The 18280-nt window shown below is 41.5% G+C and overlaps 1 protein-coding gene across 3 annotated transcripts in view; it reads left to right on the top strand.

The window, feature by feature from the left end:
- The window catches only part of LOC117486384 (filamin-A-interacting protein 1), a 41849-nt gene extending 25309 nt beyond the window's left edge, over nt 1-16540 (top strand). Inside the window, exons 3-7 of one of the 3 annotated variants that reach the window (XM_034134806.1) lie at nt 141-308; nt 1885-2063; nt 9695-12437; nt 13687-13747; nt 15968-16540. In XM_034134806.1, the coding sequence (XP_033990697.1) occupies nt 141-308; nt 1885-2063; nt 9695-12437; nt 13687-13747; nt 15968-15993 (3177 nt within the window). In that variant the 3' untranslated portion in view covers nt 15994-16540. Of the gene's footprint in view, nt 1-140; nt 309-1884; nt 2064-7471; nt 7653-9694; nt 12438-13686; nt 14250-15967 lie in introns of those variants that run through there. The other 2 variants (XM_034134805.1, XM_034134807.1) reach the window with 2 other exon arrangements.
- Nucleotides 16541-18280: the final 1740 nt, after the last annotated feature.

Here is an 18280-nt window from a genome sequence, read left to right as displayed (position 1 = left end):
ACTGATATACACCTGAACATCAGCAGGAGAGGACTCTTTAAAGTAGAGACACTACACACGATATACACCTGAAGATGAGTATTATATGTCCTGTTTGAATGAAAAAGCCTTAATATCTCTGTGTTTGTTTGTGTCCTCAGGCCAGAGAGGACATCATCTCTCTTCTTCAGGCAGAAAGATCTAAACCCGAGGTTCTGGAGGCTCTTTACGCCTCAGCCGTCCCGACTAAACCTCTTCAGGCTCTGCAGAGAGACGCAGCTCTCAGAGACAAACACACCGACGACGTCTACGAGAAACCCATGGTCGAGGTGAGAGAGGATATATATATTTTGCACTTTGTTGGCATGTACAATATGTCAGAGGTGTGAAGTAGTGTAGTACAAATACTTCGTACGTAAGTACATTTTTCTGGTATCTGTACTTTACTCCACTACTTATTTTTCTGAAGACTTTTTGAACCCAAATACCTGTACTTTCTGCTTCTTACATGTTGAACCCAAATACCTGTACTTTCTACTTCTTACATTTTGAACCCAAATACCTGTACTTTCTACTTCTTACATGTTGAACCCAAATACCTGTACTTTCTACTTCTTACATGTTGAACACAAATACCTGTACTTTCTACTTCTTACATTTTGAACCCAAATACCTGTACTTTCTACTTCTTACATGTTGAACACAAATACCTGTACTTTCTACTTCTTACATGTTGAACACAAATACCTGTACTTTCTACTTCTTACATTTTGAACACAAATACCTGTACTTTCTACTTCTTTCATGTTGAACACAAATACCTGTACTTTCTACTTCTTACATGTTGAACACAAATACCTGTACTTTCTACTTCTTACATGTTGAACACAAATACCTGTACTTTCTACTTCTTACATGTTGAACACAAATACCTGTACTTTCTACTTCTTACATGTTGAACACAAATACCTGTACTTTCTACTTCTTACATGTTGAACACAAATACCTGTACTTTCTACTTCTTACATGTTGAACACAAATACCTGTACTTTCTACTTCTTACATGTTGAACACAAATACCTGTACTTTCTACTTCTTACATGTTGAACTCAAATACCTGTACTTTCTACTTCTTACATGTTGAACACAAATACCTGTACTTTCTACTTCTTACATGTTGAACTCAAATACCTGTACTTTCTACTTCTTACATGTTGAACACAAATACCTGTACTTTCTACTTCTTACATGTTGAACTCAAATACCTGTACTTTCTACTTCTTACATGTTGAACACAAATACCTGTACTTTCTACTTCTTACATGTTGAACCCAAATACCTGTACTTTCTACTTCTTACATTTCCCAAACAGGCTGGTTCCTTTAGTTTGAATGTGTGTTTGGTGGCGTGATCATTATTCTTTAGAGTCATTGCGTGCCTATTGATTTGAACACGATCCGTGTATCCATCATTTCCTGGTCTTCTCTAAAGAAGAGGGACCAATGAAAACGTTGTCATGTTGCCGTTGTTCAGCATGGAAACATTCATTAGCTAACAATGACATTATTGTTCTATTAATATAAAGGGAGGTCAGGTACTCTTTAAAACAGCTGCTAGTTATGGGTACTTTCTACTGAAGTACATTTCAAAGCCCTCTTTACTTTGACTTGAGTAAAGAAGTTTAGTCAGTACTTCTACTTTCACCAGAGCATTTTTAAACACGAGTATCTGTACTTCTACTTGAGTAAAGGGTGTGTGTACTTTTGCCATCTCTGGATGTGTGTGTTAATAATGAGTGTGTGTGTTAATAATGAGTGTGTGTGTTAATAATGAGTGTGTGTGTTAATAATGAGTGTGTGTGTTAATAATGAGTGTGTGTGTTAATAATGAGTGTGCGTCCCTCAGCTGGAGCGTCTGGAGGACAAACAGAGGGAGACGTATCGGAGGATGTTGGAGCAGCTCCTGATGGCAGAGAAGTGTCACCGACGCACCGTGACAGACCTGGACAACGAGAAACTGAAACACAGCGACTTCATGAGCAAGAGCGACGACTTCACCAACCTGCTGGAGCACGAGAGGGAGAGGTGATCAATACACATCAATACATTAATATACTTCAACCTGCTGGAGCACGAGAGGGAGAGGTGATCAATACACATAGCAGAGAATCACCCTGAACAGAGAGTCCTGACGCATCGGCTTTTAATATCTGTCAGTTTCCACGTAATGAAAAACATACTCATTTTGCAGATTGGTCCATTTCAGAATAATATGATATGTTTTATAACATGTAGAAGTACTCAGAGCTTGTACTTTAGTAAAAGAAGAAGTACTCAGAGCTTGTACTTGAGTAAAAGAAGAAGTACTCAGAGCTTGTACTTGAGTAAAAGTAGAAGTACTCAGATCTTGTACTTGAGTAAAAGTAGAAGTACTCAGATCTTGTACTTGAGTCAAAGTAGAAGTACTCAGATCTTGTACTTGAGTCAAAGTAGAAGTACTCAGATCTTGTACTTGAGTAAAAGTAGAAGTACTCAGATCTTGTACTTGAGTAAAAGTAGAAGTACTCAGATCTTGTACTTGAGTAAAAGTAGAAGTACTCAGATCTTGTACTTGAGTAAAAGTAGAAGTACTCAGATCTGGTACTTGAGTAAAAGTAGAAGTACTCAGATCTTGTACTTGAGTAAAAGTAGAAGTACTCAGATCTTGTACTTGAGTCAAAGTAGAAGTACTCAGATCTTGTACTTGAGTAAAAGTAGAAGTACTCAGATCTTGTACTTGAGTAAAAGTAGAAGTACTCAGATCTTGTACTTGAGTAAAAGTAGAAGTACTCAGGTCTTGTATACTGCAGGGTAGCTTGTGAATTTACTCCAGGTGGAACTAAAGTCTGATTTAACACTTGATTATATTTCACATCATTCATCCACATCTGTAAAGTAACTAAAGGTACATGTAGTGGAGTAAAAGTACACCATATACCTCTGAACTGTAGTGGAGTAGAAGTACACAGTAGCATAACATGGAAATACTCAAAGTACAAGTACCTCTAAGTTGTACGTGAGTATTGGAGTAGTTGTTGATGCTTTAATGTTCTTTATCTCCGCTCTGATAACACAGTCCTTCAGGCTGCGCTCAGATTCTCTGCAGGTGATGTCATGATGAAAGCATCCCGCATGATGGCCTTCCCAGCAGAAATCACAACGAGGCGCTCTGTTTGCACACCACCCTGTCCTGGGAAACTAAAAACTGCACGATGTGTGTTATATACGAGGATCACCAGAGATTCAGAGAATGCATTTCTGTGCTTTTTCAAGGCTGTGGTTTTTTAGATATTTCACTCAAAGCAAAAAACGTGATCTTCAGGCGGCGCTTAAAGGTCTCCTATCATGCAAAATGCACTTTATGATGTCTTTTCTACATCACCATGTGTCCCCCGTGTGTCCCCCGTGTGTCCCCCGTGTGTCCCCCGTGTGTCCCCCGTGTGTCCCCCGTGTGTCCCGGTGTGTCCCCGGTGTGTCCCGGTGTGTCCCCGGTGTGTCCCCGGTGTGTCCCCGGTGTGTCCCCGGTGTTGTGTCCCGGTGTGTCCCCGGTGTGTCCCCGTGTGTCCCCGGTGTGTCCCCGGTGTGTCCCCGGTGTGTCCCCGGTGTGTCAGGAGACTCTCAAAGTGTCCGAAAATAAACCCCTCTCTCTTCTCCTCCGTACCCACATCTCTAAAAACGGGGAACAACGGAGCTGATCCAGATTTGCTGCGTCATGACGACATTACTAAAATGTGGGCGGGCTTTACACCCACGGGCCAATCAGAAACGTTGCTGTCAGAAACAATGAGACGTGTTCTGGAATATGGTCTGTGTTTACATTAGCATGCTAACACTCAGAGCTAACCTGTACTGGAGAGAGCATGTGTGAAGAAGCAGGAAATCAAAAGGAAGTCACCTTGTGGTAAACCTGAGAGAGAAAGAGTTTGAGCTCCAAACTGTTTCAGAGAGAATCCTTCATGAAATAGTATAATAGGAGACGTGTAAAGTAAAGGTACGTCTCCTTGTAACACCTCTGTGATTATGATATTGCAAAGGCTTGTGATAATCCTCAGTAATTCCCCCAACATACAGTATAGCCCCTCGCTCTCAGGATTTGTCATCTTAACCTCGTTGATGCGTAAAGCAGGTCTATTTATAGCCCCAGAGCCCCAAAGACTGAGCCTTAAACCTTCAACCAAGATATTCTGATTGCAGTCGAAGAGATTACCGTCAACAGGAAATGCCTTGACAGCGATGAATCAGACTGGTCCACCACTGGGAAATCACAGAGAATTAAGCTGACATGTTTCTGAAAGCAGACGATGGTATAAATCCTGACTGGGATCTGAAGCCTGAGGGAGGCGTTTAGCGTCAGCATCAAAGATAAGCACCAAAAGAGGCCAAAAGGCTGTGGTTACTGGAGTCTCTGAACAGTTAGGTTTACATCAAACTACTAATGTGGAGTTTAGAAAGTAGCATGGTGCTGTTTTGAGATGTTTATCCAGCGGGGAAGAAGTACTCTGAAGTCAAAGTAGTAATACTACAGTGTACAAATACTCAGTTACTAAAGGTTTTATTTATATAGACGCCGTACAAGATACAAAACAAACCACCAGCAGAACAACAACAAGACATCAATAAGAGCAGAGGACGTGTCATGTGATCAGAGGTGGATATACCAGTGTGAAGAGACGTGATGTTAGACGTGATGTGAGACGTGATTTGAGACGTGATGTGAGACGTGATGTGAGACGTGATGTGAGACGTGATGTTAGACGTGATTTGAGACGTGATGTGAGACGTGATTTTTGAGACGTGATGTTAGACGTGACTTGAGACGTGATTTGAGACGTGATGTTAGACCTGATTTGAGACGTGATTTGTACGTGATGTGAGACGTGATTTGAGTTATGATGTTAGACGTGATTTGAGACGTGATTTGAGACATGATGTGAGACGTGATGTTAGGCGTGATTTCCATTTCTGACATTATCAGGTAAAGAAAATGTCTAAATCTGTACTCTCTGTGGGCTGATTTTGACTACCATGAGTAGTGTTGGGACCCTTGGATACAGAGAGCACAAGATGAACAATCTACTGTGGACAATCTATCTTCAAATAAATATGAAATCTGTCCAATCCAGATGATCCAGAGTCCATTAAATCTTCCAAATCGACCCAAAATTCTTCCAAATCAGCGCACAGAGAGTTCAGATATGGCAAATTTCTGATTAAAACTGACATTTTTTTTGTCAGAACATGTCAGAAATTGACTCAACATTCTCAATAACATCCTAAAAAACTGTCCAAATCAACCAATCCACGTTTCAACTATTGTCCACATAATTAACACAACTTATGCTAACTGTGTAAATGTCCCATCATATGCAGGTTAGCATCCGGCAGTTTCTATGTTCTGGAGACTCTACTCTACATTTCTATCATAAACCTTTGGGGTCTCAACATCTCCAGGTTCACTAAACTGGCAACTAGACTATAATATCTTTCTTGGTGTTTTTAGTGAAATATCTAAACAATTACAGGATGGATTGCTATGGAATTTTGTAAAGTCATGCATGCTCCCCAGAGGATGAATCTTGATGCCTTTGGTGACTCTCCATTGTGCGATTAGCTCCACCATGAGGTCAAGTTGTGAGACTTTAAAGTGGACCTATCATGCTATATTTGAATAATATAGTGTAGGACCATACCTATATAAGGCATATTTATACTTTTTTCTTTTCAAAATACCAAACAGATCATGCATTTAGCCATGCCTCATTTTGCTCAATTTGCACTTTTTTTTAGCTCTGCTCTGCAAGGGCAGATTCTGTGAGAACAGCACCACCTACAGGCCTGGCATATGTACTACAGCGTCTCCAGCGCTTTCGAACGGCAATGGCCGTGGCTGTCTCCTCCTGATTGGTGGAGTTGGCCCAATAGCCGTAGCGCCACCGTCCTGACGTCAGGACAGTGTTCAAATCTGGATCAGTTTTTATCAGATCCGTTGCAGCCCCTTTTTTAGAGATTTGGGTATGGAGGAAAATAGAGAGGGTTGTGTTTTCTGACACTTGGTGAGTTCCCCTGGAACACCGGGGACACATATTCATGTAGAAAAGACGTACACAAGTGCATTTTGCATGATAGGTCCCCTTTAAGTTAAATGTGGGTAGATGCATTCTTTTTTTTTAGCTCGATAAATAAATAGATTTTCACACTATGCTCCTTTTTAACTTTTACAACAGATGGCCTCAACATGTTGTCATTTTAATTATTCTCACGTTTTCAGAAGCCTTGCCACTGGACGTTAACTTCAGCGTTCATAGAGACGTGTATCCGGAAGAATTTCCTTTCCAAAATGCCAGGCAGCAAACTAAAGTGCACGTCTTTTAGCCACAAAACACTTCACTGAGGAAGAGCTCTTGGTGGTACCGTGCATTCGAGGCAGTGATCCGCTCCGCTCATATTTGTCTAATTTGGGATTTGGGATCCTCTGCAAAACAAACCAGTGTGCAGCGATGACCTCACACAACTCAGCCACTATGGACGATTTATATCCTTTTCCCCCGAAATACAAGAGGATTATAATGAGAAAGCTGCCGTTGTCTGCTGAACAACAATAACCGTTGACGTGCATAGTTTCCTCTTTTCTATTTTCTAACTGCAAGACGGACGAAACTGGAGCAAACATTTTAGGAAACAGAGGAAACAGGGCATATAGTGGATAGGGTAAAATATATAACAAGCAGATATCAACCTGAAACTTCCCCAGTGTATATCTCACATCAAGACAATATGTTTTTGTATTACAAGTTTTCTGAAATGTTATGTTTAATTATGCAAATTAGGCATTGTTTTGGAAAATATGTGCTATTTTGCCTTATTTTCCAGGACAAAAAGGTAAATATTCGATAAAGCCAGGTTCAAAGTTCTTGTTTGATTTTGTTGACATGTTACAGTCAAAGGCGATGTAAGATAATTCTTCTCTTACACTCCATAAAGCAGAAAATCAAGTCATAAACCATGAATAAACAACTGTTTTGACCTATTTTACGGGGGGAAATCGATATAAATTGGACTATGAATGATATATAAACAAACACCTTTGCAAACGTATTCAGAATATAGAAAGGACAGGATAAGTATTAAATAAATGGAGCATAATGTTCACTTTTGGCTTCCAAACTATAAGAGAATAGGCAATCGAAACACCTCAGAAAGTAAATGTACTTATCTACCTTCTATCACTGGTATGTTGGATGTTCTCTACTCATCTGAAAGGCTGGTATGTGAGCAAAATAGCCAAGAAATCTCAACTTTGACCAGTTCAAAGTCTGTATTTTTGTAGTTTGCTTCATGTTTTATGCCCTTGACCCTGAATGAAAGTGAGAAAGAGGAAGAACCTCCTCCTCTTCCTCCTCAGTGACCAAACAAGGGCAGCGTCTCTTAGTCCATATATGGAGCGCTTGGATGACCTCACCAGCAGAACAAAGCTGCTGTTTAGCACATCCACCTTGTTGTATTGTCTCGTGTTGGGTGTGCGATGGCTTTCACTCCCTCCTCTCTGACTGTGGGAGTCTCAGAGGAAGCAGATTATCTCCTGCTTTGGCTTTAAAAACAGATATGGATCAACCTGCTCTGCTTCAACGCCGCTCGGTAAGTTTGACAGGTTTGTTTCACAGGGGGAAGAAGTTTAGTCGGGAACAGAAACACTTGTTGTGCAGAAACCTGATGTGAGCCACGTGCTAGAGACTCCCGCTGGGGTTAGTTAAACATCCACAGGACGCTGAAGCTTTTGCACTTTGGGTGCAACCGTTTTGAAGAATTTGCACTCATGTAACGACTGCACTGTTTAAATGTCATGACACTCTGTACTTCTACTCTCATAAACAAATGATTTTTACTAACATATAACATGTTTCTGACAGCTTTGGTTACTTTACAGATGTTTTACAAGAAATATATGTGTCTCTACTTTAAAGAGTCCTCTCCTGCTGATGTTCAGGTGTATATCAGTATGTAGTGTCTCTACTTTAAAGAGTCCTCTCCTGCTGATGTTCAGGTGTATATCAGTATGTAGTGTCTCTACTTTAAAGAGTCCTCTCCTGCTGATGTTCAGGTGTATATCAGTATGTAGTGTCTCTACTTTAAAGAGTCCTCTCCTGCTGATGTTCAGGTGTATATCAGTGTGTAGTGTCTCTACTTTAAAGAGTCCTCTCCTGCTGATGTTCAGGTGTATATCAGTGTGTAGTGTCTCTACTTTAAAGAGTTCTCTCCTGCTGATGTTCAGGTGTATATCAGTGTGTAGTGTCTCTACTTTAAAGAGTCCTCTCCTGCTGATGTTCAGGTGTATATCAGTGTGTAGTGTCTCTACTTTAAAGAGTCCTCTCCTGCTGATGTTCAGGTGTATATCAGTATGTAGTGTCTCTACTTTAAAGAGTCCTCTCCTGCTGATGTTCAGGTGTATATCAGTATGTAGTGTCTCTACTTTAAAGAGTCCTCTCCTGCTGATGTTCAGGTGTATATCAGTATGTAGTGTCCTCTACTTTAAAGAGTCCTCTCCTGCTGATGTTCAGGTGTATATCAGTATGTAGTGTCTCTACTTTAAAGAGTCCTCTCCTGCTGATGTTCAGGTGTATATCAGTGTGTAGTGTCTCTACTTTAAAGAGTCCTCTCCTGCTGATGTTCAGGTGTATATCAGTATGTAGTGTCTCTACTTTAAAGAGTCCTCTCCTGCTGATGTTCAGGTGTATATCAGTATGTAGTGTCTCTACTTTAAAGAGTCCTCTCCTGCTGATGTTCAGGTGTATATCAGTATGTAGTGTCTCTACTTTAAAGAGTCCTCTCCTGCTGATGTTCAGGTGTATATCAGTATGTAGTGTCTCTACTTTAAAGAGTCCTCTCCTGCTGATGTTCAGGTGTATATCAGTATGTAGTGTCTCTACTTTAAAGAGTCCTCTCCTGCTGATGTTCAGGTGTATATCAGTATGTAGTGTCTCTACTTTAAAGAGTCCTCTCCTGCTGATGTTCAGGTGTATATCAGTATGTAGTGTCTCTACTTTAAAGAGTCCTCTCCTGCTGATGTTCAGGTGTATATCAGTATGTAGTGTCTCTACTTTAAAGAGTCCTCTCCTGCTGATGTTCAGGTGTATATCAGTATGTAGTGTCTCTACATGTCTCCATGCTTTAATGTTCAAAAAGTTCTTTATTTCTCTCATACTGCCTGTGCTGCAGCACCTCTTTTCACCCTCTGTCTGAAACCAGAGCCCAGTCTGCTCTGATTGGTTAGCTGGCCGGCTCTGTTGTGATTGGTCGACCTCTTTTAGAGATGTCCCACCCCTTAGCCTAATCACGTACAATGTGTTGGAGGCGCTAGCCAACAGAAGCACGAGTGTTACATTTGGATGTTGACAATTATAAAAAGTGCTGAATAACTTTACAAAAAGGCAGTACTTTCTCTCACGTCACAACTCACTTTAGACTTTGAGAAATGTTGTACTATTTTCAGACATTTTACAGACCAACAGTTAACCGATTAATCGTTAATTGCACGGCTCATCACTCTACTTATTGACCACAAATAAAAGCACCACTTGGAGATGTCCCATCACGTACAATGTGTTGAAGCTGCTAGCCAATAGCAGCGCGAGTGTTTTATTAAATGAACACTAACATGTTTTCCTGTGTGTGTTTCATAGACTCAAAAGGCTGTTGGAGCAGGAGAAGGGCTATCAGGCTCGTAAGGACACGGATCACAACCGGCGGCTGGAGAAAATTCGAGCGGAGCTGGTGAAACTCAAGTCTTTCGCCCTGATGTTGGTGGACGAGAGGCAGCTTCACATCGAGCAAATCGACCAACAGACCCAGAAGATCCAGGAGTTCGTTCAGAAGCTTCAGGAGAAAGAGCAGCGTTTATCGTCCGTCAGCGAAACTGCCAAAGAAGACGGACAGAAACTCCTCAACCTAGAGAACGAGCTGGAGCACAGAGCGGCTAAGTGTGCACAGGAACACGAGGAAATGACGGCAAAACTGGCAAACGAAGAGTCCCAAAGCCGGCAGCTCAGATTGAAGATGGCCGGATTGGCGCACAAGATCGAAGAGTTAGAGGAGAGGAATAAGTTGCTGCAGAAATCCGAAGAAGACCTGCAGGAGCTGAGGGAGAAGATCAGCAAAGGGGAATGCGGGGATTCGTCTCTCATGACCGAACTGGAGAATCTGCGGAAGAAAGTTCTGGAGATGGAGGGCAAGGATGAGGAGATAACCAAAACAGAGACTCAGTGCAGGGAGCTGAGGAAACAGCTGCAAGGAGAGGAGAACCATAGCAAGGAGCTGAGGCTCGAGGTGGAGAAACTACAGATAAGGATGCTTGAACTGGAGAAACTGGAGGGGGCTTTCTGTAAAAGCAACACAGAGTGCGCTCAGCTTCACGCTATCCTGGAGAAAGAGAAACGTGTCGTGCAGGATCTGGCCGGGGAGCTGGAGACGGTGAAAACTCGCTTGAAGGAACTGGAGGGATCGGAGACGAAGTTTGAAAAGGCAGAGATGCTCTTGAAAGACGATCTGATGAAGTTGAAGTCCTTCGCAGTGATCCTGGTGGAAGACAGGAAGAATACGGCGGAGAGACTTAAACAAGAAGAACACAAAAGTGAGGATTTAAGCAAGATGTTTAAAGCAGAGCAAGGCAAAGTTACAGAGGTCACAGAGAAGCTGATCGAGGAGAGCAAGACACTTCTCAGATTCAAATCAGACATGGAGGTCAAGGTGTCGATGCTCGTTAAAGAGAAAGACGAGTTGAAGACTCTACTCGCAAGTGAAGAGGAAAAGTGCAAGCAGATGAATACCAAACTTGGTGGTATGAAAATAAGAATGGACGGACTCGAGGAGAAGTCGTTCCACAAGGATTACAACAGCAACCCAGACGAAGACAACAAAGTCAAAGAGCTCACGATAGAAATTGAAAGACTTAAAAGCCGGCTGAAACAACTTGAAGTGGTCGAAGGGGATTTGATGAAGACGGAGGACGAGTACGATCTACTGGAGAAGAAATTCAGAACGGAGCAGGACAAAGCCAACACTCTTTCAAAGATTCTGGAAGAAATGAAAAGTCAGATCGCCAGGAACAAGGCCATCGAGAAAGGAGAGGTCACAAGTCCTGAGGCTGAGCTGAGAATCCGCTGCAAGTCGGAGGAAGCTAAAACCAGAGAGCTGCAAACTGACGTCCGGGCTTTGAAGGAGAAAATCCACGAGCTGATGAACAAGGAGGACCAGCTCTCTCAGCTGCAGGTGGACTATTCTGTCCTGCAGCAGAGGTTCATGGAGGAGGAAGAGAAGAAGCGGAGCATGAGCTACGATTTTGCAAACCTTGCCAACGAGCTGGAAGCCACGAAGCGTTATAGTCGCGCCTTGAGACCTAGTATGAACGGGAAGAGGATGGTAAATGTCCCGGTGACCTCCACGGCAGTGCAAACAGATGAGATTATTGGCGAACAAGCAGAGGACGACACAGCCGCGGGATTTATCCGTAAATCAGTCCTCGAGGAAAACCACCTTATGAACAACCTCAGACAACAGGGTCTAAAAAAGCCGGCAGTTCTTGAGCGATTCCCTCCAGCGTCCGCAGATCTGACGGACAAAAAATCCTGGATACCGTGGATGAAAAAGAAAGCGGCTATTAGTCTCACTCAGACTCTGACTGACAAGATGAATCGGGCGTCCTTGATCAATCCGCCGGAGACGAGAAGGCCGTGTCAACCATTGCATATTCGAGTTACCCCGGATCACCTGAACAGCACCGCCACCTTGGAGATAACCAGTCCCCGGGCGGAGGATTTCTTCTCCAGCACCACCATCATCCCAACTCTCGGAAACCAGAAACCTCGCATTACAATTGTCCCAAAGACGCCAATGACAATGGCTTCGAAGAGCAAAGACTGCGATCCTTTGGGAGGCTTCGATCGAGCCAAATCTCCCGTCACGATCACGGCCATCTCCAGGGCCAAAAGTCCAGAAAAGTCCAATGCTTGCAGTCCTTTGGAAAGACTTAAATCGCCAGTGTCCTTTATAAGGGTTAACTCCATCCCTGTGGCTGAAACATGTGCTGCACCTGAGCCAAAGGACACGACCGCAAGCCGACCCACGATGATGAAAATGACACCAGACAAGTTACCTTTCAGGAAATACAACGCCAACAGCAGCATCATCACCACGGAGGACAACATGATCCACATCCACCTGGGTCCGCAGTATAAGAGGCCTTCGGAGGGATGCAGTAGTTCACTTTTGACGCTCAGATCTTCAGAAAGCAGTAAGGAAGTGTCAACAGGAACCGTGCTGCGCTCACCACGACAATCATTGGTCGGGAAGACGATTCAGAGCAAGATGACGAGCAGCATAACGATCACACCGATCTCCTCGACTTCCCCCAGACCAGCGCCTTCAATGGTGAGACTAGTCCTGCATACATCTGAATGTGACTGGAGAGCAATAAGGTCAAGGCAGACATTCAAGGTTCTCTGATCTTGTACTTGAGTAAAAGTAGAAGTACTCAGATCTGGTACTTGAGTAAAAGTAGAAGTACTCAGATCTTGTACTTGAATAAAAGTAGAAGTACTCAGATCTTGCACTTGAGTAAAAGTAGAAGTACTCAGATCTTGTACTTGAATAAAAGTAGAAGTACTCAGATATTGGACTTGAGTAAAAGTAGAAGTACTCAGATCTTGTACTTGAGTAAAAGTAGAAGTACTCAGGTCTTGTACTTGAGTAAAAGTAGAAGTACTCAGATCTTGTACTTGATAAAGGTAGAAGTACTCAGATCTTGTACTTGAGTAAAAGTAGAAGTACTCAGATCTTGTACTGAGTAAAAGTAGAAGTACTCAGATCTGTACTTGAGTAAAAGTAGAAGTACTCAGATCTTGTACTTGAATAAAAGTAGAAGTACTCAGATATTGGACTTGAGTAAAAGTAGAAGTACTCAGATCTTGTACTTGAGTAAAAGTAGAAGTACTCAGATCTTGTACTTGAGTAAAAGTAGAAGTACTCAGATCTTGTACTTGAATAAAAGTAGAAGTACTCAGATATTGGACTTGAGTAAAAGTAGAAGTACTCAGATCTTGTACTTGAGTAAAAGTAGAAGTACTCAGATCTTGTACTTGAGTAAAAGTAGAAGTACTCAGAGCTTGTACTTGAGTAAAAGTAGAAGTACTCAGATCTTGTACTTGAGTAAAAGTAGAAGTACTCAGATATTGTACTTGAGTAAAAGTAGAAGTACTCAGATCTTGTACTTGAGTAAAAGTAGAAGTACTCAGATCTTGTACTTGAGTAAAAGTAGAAGTACTCAGATCTTGTACTTGAGTAAAAGTAGAAGTACTCAGATATTGTACTTGAGTAAAAGTAGAAGTACTCAGATCTGTACTTGAGTAAAAGTAGAAGTACTCAGATCTGTACTTGAGTAAAAGTAGAAGTACTCAGATCTGTACTTGAGTAAAAGTAGAAGTACTCAGGTCTTGTACTTGAGTAAAAGTAGAAGTACTCAGGTCTTTTAACGTCTGAGTTTGGGAAATGTAAACAAACTACTTAAAACCTGGAACAAGGCTAACCAGAAACGATGCTAACACGGAGCTAACCTTACCTTTTATTTCTGTTCCAAATCTTCTCCTAAAATCGCTTTAATGTTTTTTTTCTTCTTTTCCAGCCCGTTTCAGATGTGATTTCTCCTCGCAGCGCGGCCACTCGGATCCCGATGTGTATGAAAGGTATGAAACCGAACAGCAAGGCGGTTTTGGGCGTTTCGACGGTGACGAGATTAGAGTCACGGGCCGAGAGCCAGTCGATGAAAATTGAGCTGAGGAAGTCGACGCTGTGCAGCTCGTCTTCTGCGACAGGGGGCAAAAGCTGAGGGGATTCAAACAATACAATGATAAGATAAGATGGACCTTTATTAATCCCCGTGGGAAGTTAAGTGGTTTAAACAGCAACAGGGTAAGAATGAAAAACAGCATCGTTTGTTGAATTTGTTGCAGACCATAACGCACATGCACAAATGGGACTAGCTTTCCAAACACTACTTCCTTTCACCTCCAGTTTTTCTCATTTCTACTGACTGCATGTCTCTCGTGCATTAACTCCGTCTTGGTGATTATCTTTGGCTGAAATGTAGCTTTGAATTTGTTCTACTTGTTATTCCATAGCATGAGTTCATTTCACCACCGCTTCTGGAGCTTTCCAGTTACTGTGAACCGTCGTGATTTGTGAGAAGGCGCCTAAATAAAAACTATTTATCTCTGAAACAAGTGTGTGTGTGTGTGTGTGTGTGTGTGTGTGTGTGTGTGTGTGTGTGTGTGGTGTGTGTGTGTGTGTGTGTGTGTGTGTGTGTGTTGTGTGTGTGTGTGTGTGTGTGTGTGTGTGTGTGTGTGTGTGTGTGTGTGTGTGTGTGTGTGTGTGTGTGTGTGTGTGTGTGTGTGTGTGTGTGTGTGTGTGTGTGTGTGTGTGTGTGTGTGTGTGTGTGTGTGTGTGTGTGTGTGTGTGTGTGTGTGGTAAAGGCAGAAATGAAAGGTTCTTTACTCAGGTATTTTTAAACATATTTCACAATAAAAGCTGCACCACTTTTTCTGTAATACCTCAGATACATGCACATACATTTTCTAAGACAATTACTTTCATATCCAGACCTGGAATAAACAACATGAAACAAAAGAAAAATGCTCACGTGTTACTGCAGAACTTCAAAAAACGAAGTAATGGTGTTTTCTGTTCATCTACGGGCAGACAGGAGCAGCTACAAGCTCAAGAGTTAATGGTGTTAATGTGCCATAATGTTAACAAATATAGGCAAAATAAAAAAGAACAGTGCCTTGGAGAATCCATGGGAGGCTTAGAGAGCATCTAGCTCCCTCTTGTGGACAGATAAATACTAATGTCAGGAAGTCATACTAATATAAAACTGCAACTTCAGCACTAATCATTAAAGCAGGGTCCTCTGCAGGTTATAATGTTTCTGTAAGAGGAGACCGGGGAACAAGAAGAAACCATTTAAATCTCAACTTTAATTATTCTCATAACAGCAGGAGAGAAACAGTGTTTCCCAGCATGCATCAGGGCATCATGCATCAGGGCATCATGCATCAGGGCATCATGCATCAGGGCAGCATGCATCAGGGCATCATGCATCAGGGCAGCATGCATCAGGGCAGCATGCATCAGGGCAGCATGCATCAGGGCATCATGCATCAGGGCAGCATGCATCAGGGCAGCATGCATCAGGGCATCATGCATCAGGGCAGCATGCATCAGGGCAGCATGCATCAGGGCAGCATGCATCAGGGCAGCATGCATCAGGGCAGCATGCATCAGGGCATCATGCATCAGGGCAGCATGCATCAGGGCATCATGCATCAGGGCAGCATGCATCAGGGCAGCATGCATCAGGGCATCATGCATCAGGGCAGCATGCATCAGGGCATCATGCATCAGGGCAGCATGCATCAGGGCAGCATGCATCAGGGCATCATGCATCAGGGCAGCATGCATCAGGGCATCATGCATCAGGGCAGCATGCATCAGGGCATCATGCATCACAGCAGCATGATGCCCTGATGCATGCTGCCCTGAGGCTCTGAGCAGACATTACAGAGGATCTTTTACTCTGAGAAACAGGATAAACTGAGTCAGAAGAAGATCTGGGCTGTTACATATTAGAAAACTGTGGTTAAATCAGAGGTGGAGAAGTACTCACATCTTGTACTTGAGTAAAAGTAGAAGTACTCGCATCTTGTACTTGAGTAAAAGTAGAAGTACTCACATCTTGTACTTGAGTAAAAGTAGAAGTACTCGCATCTTGTACTTGAGTAAAAGTAGAAGTACTCGCATCTTGTACTTGAGTAAAAGTAGAAGTACTCACATCTTGTACTTGAGTAAAAGTAAAAATACACATGTTAACGTTGCCTTCAAGGAAACACTTCTGTTGTGATTCTCAGGCTCCCTGATGGACGGTAGACGCTGATCTGAGATCTGAGGAAGCTGCAGACGGTGAAGCAGCTGAACGAGGCCTCAGTTTGAATCAACAGCTTTCAGTGTAGATCAAATCTGTTGTTTCTAATAATATACAATGTAGTATTTAGACGTTTTCCCAGAATACACCGGCCCCTTCTTCGTGCACATTTCTTCATCATTCTTTCACCAAGTGTCTTTGGAAAGTTATGAAATTAAGTTTTAATTTGGCTCAAAAATAATGTTTTCGTTTTGCTTTAAATGAAACAGGATCCGTGCTCTGTGTCTGAGATCAGAGGAAACTCTCAAACTGAACGTTGTTTCGTGTGATGATATATTACAGGACAGGAGAGATGCTTTTCTGCTTTCTACCTTCATTATTTTAATGTTAAAATACAGCCTGTGCTTTCTTTAAATTGAGTGATTTGGTTCTGAACATAGTTTATAACACACTGTAACACATTATAATACACACATGTGGTTTGTTTAACTGTATGGAAAGCAAGGTAATGGAAATGTCAAGTATATTTCATGTTTTAATAAACGTAAAGAGCTCATAATTGTCCTGATTTTCACTCCTTAATTTCTAATAAAGGTCTCTTATCTTAGTTTGAGCTGTCCACTACAATGAGAATATTATCCACATTAAAGACTATGTTAGCAGTGTTGTTGTGACTGCTGACAGACATTAGACCATATGATAGTAGTATCTTGAAAACTGCATTTATATAAAGTGACACTGGAAGAAATCTGATTAATTTTCACAAATGAATATGGCATCTGAGAGAGGTCAAGGACACGACACAAGAGCCAGATATAAATGTTTATTAAGGTCAAACATGGTGTTGCTATTAAAGGTGTTGCTTCTACCTCCAGCTCAGTATCTGGAGTGTAATGGATGGGATTTCTAACAGGTTGGAGATCTTTGATTTTGAAGCTCTTCTCCACTTTAGCAGTGAGATAACATTTAACAAGCAGCACAATTCACACTAGGATAAATCAGCATGTATCTGCTGGGACTGAACCCACAACCTTCTGACTCACTGGGGTGCTCACATTTACTCAATGACCCAAACCTGGAGGTGAAAGGTTCAAGGTTTGGAAACAACCCGTCTGAATGATCTAGTATTAAGACACCCTAAAACGCTACAGCCCGACGTGGGGCTCGAACCCACGACCCTGACATTAAGAGTCTCATGCTCTACCCACTGCGCCAAAGACATAGCGCATTAGTTTATCTTTGATAACCGTAAAGTAGCCGAAATACGCCCTGCGAGCCGGTTTCGAATCCCGCTCGATCCCTTGTATGTCAGAACACACTTATTATTTTACCATACTTTTGGGTTGTGAATCAAACCAATGGATCATTTCAGTTCTTAATCATTCGTGATTCATTGTCTGTTTATATTATTGTACTTTGTAACAGAATCTAAATGTTCAAAGTAACTCCTTTTTTCAAATCAATGAGGTTCAGAGTCAGATCTTTGCCTCTGACATGTAGTGAAGTATTAAGGAGCATGCAAGGAAGTACATCACTGGACAGTACTTCTATAGATGTGCTTAATATAGAATAGTACTTAGAATATAAGTAATATGACAAATATGTATGAGGATTATTATTATGTTGTGCATTTATTATTATAATTACAACTTTTAATAAATGTATTAAAACTTAAGAAAAAAGCATTAAGTAAATATAACAATAATTATCTCTCTGGCCTTCTAGTTAGAGCGGAGCACGACTCCTGACTTTTCCTTGTGTTTTTTTAAATTTATTTTTAATTTATTTATTTTTTTATATATATCTGTTGTAATTTATTGTCTTTTATTGTGATTGTAGTAATGTGTTTTTATTACATGTACAGCACTTTGGCTCAACTAAAAATCGCTTTTAAATGTGCTTTATAAATAAAACTTGATTTGATTTGATTTGATAATGAAAGTGAAATATGATGATGAAATATTCAAAACAGAAACATCCATACTTGTTTTATATGTATTTATATATTTAAAACAACAGTAAAAGAAACAACAACAATTCTTACAATATGTATAGTAAAGTGTAAAATAAAACTATACAATAAAAACAGTGCAAAACATAACAAAGTGAAAAAGTTGCACCTTTGTGGTCCTTTAAGGTGCATCCCCTTTCTTTCCCCCATACCCTCTTTGCTCCAGCTCAGCCCTCCATTCCTCATCTGGCTCTCTGATTCTTTACAGGACCAATTGCCAAAGTACTGTAAGTGGGCTGGTGGCTTCCTGTCTTGAAAAACATGAAAAACAACAAAATAAGTTACCAT

This window comes from Trematomus bernacchii, unplaced genomic scaffold (assembly GCF_902827165.1).
Source record: "Trematomus bernacchii unplaced genomic scaffold, fTreBer1.1, whole genome shotgun sequence".
Classification (NCBI taxonomy): domain Eukaryota; kingdom Metazoa; phylum Chordata; class Actinopteri; order Perciformes; family Nototheniidae; genus Trematomus; species Trematomus bernacchii.
The sequence above is the reverse complement of the archived record's forward strand: the minus strand, read 5'-3'. Positions and strand labels throughout refer to the sequence as shown.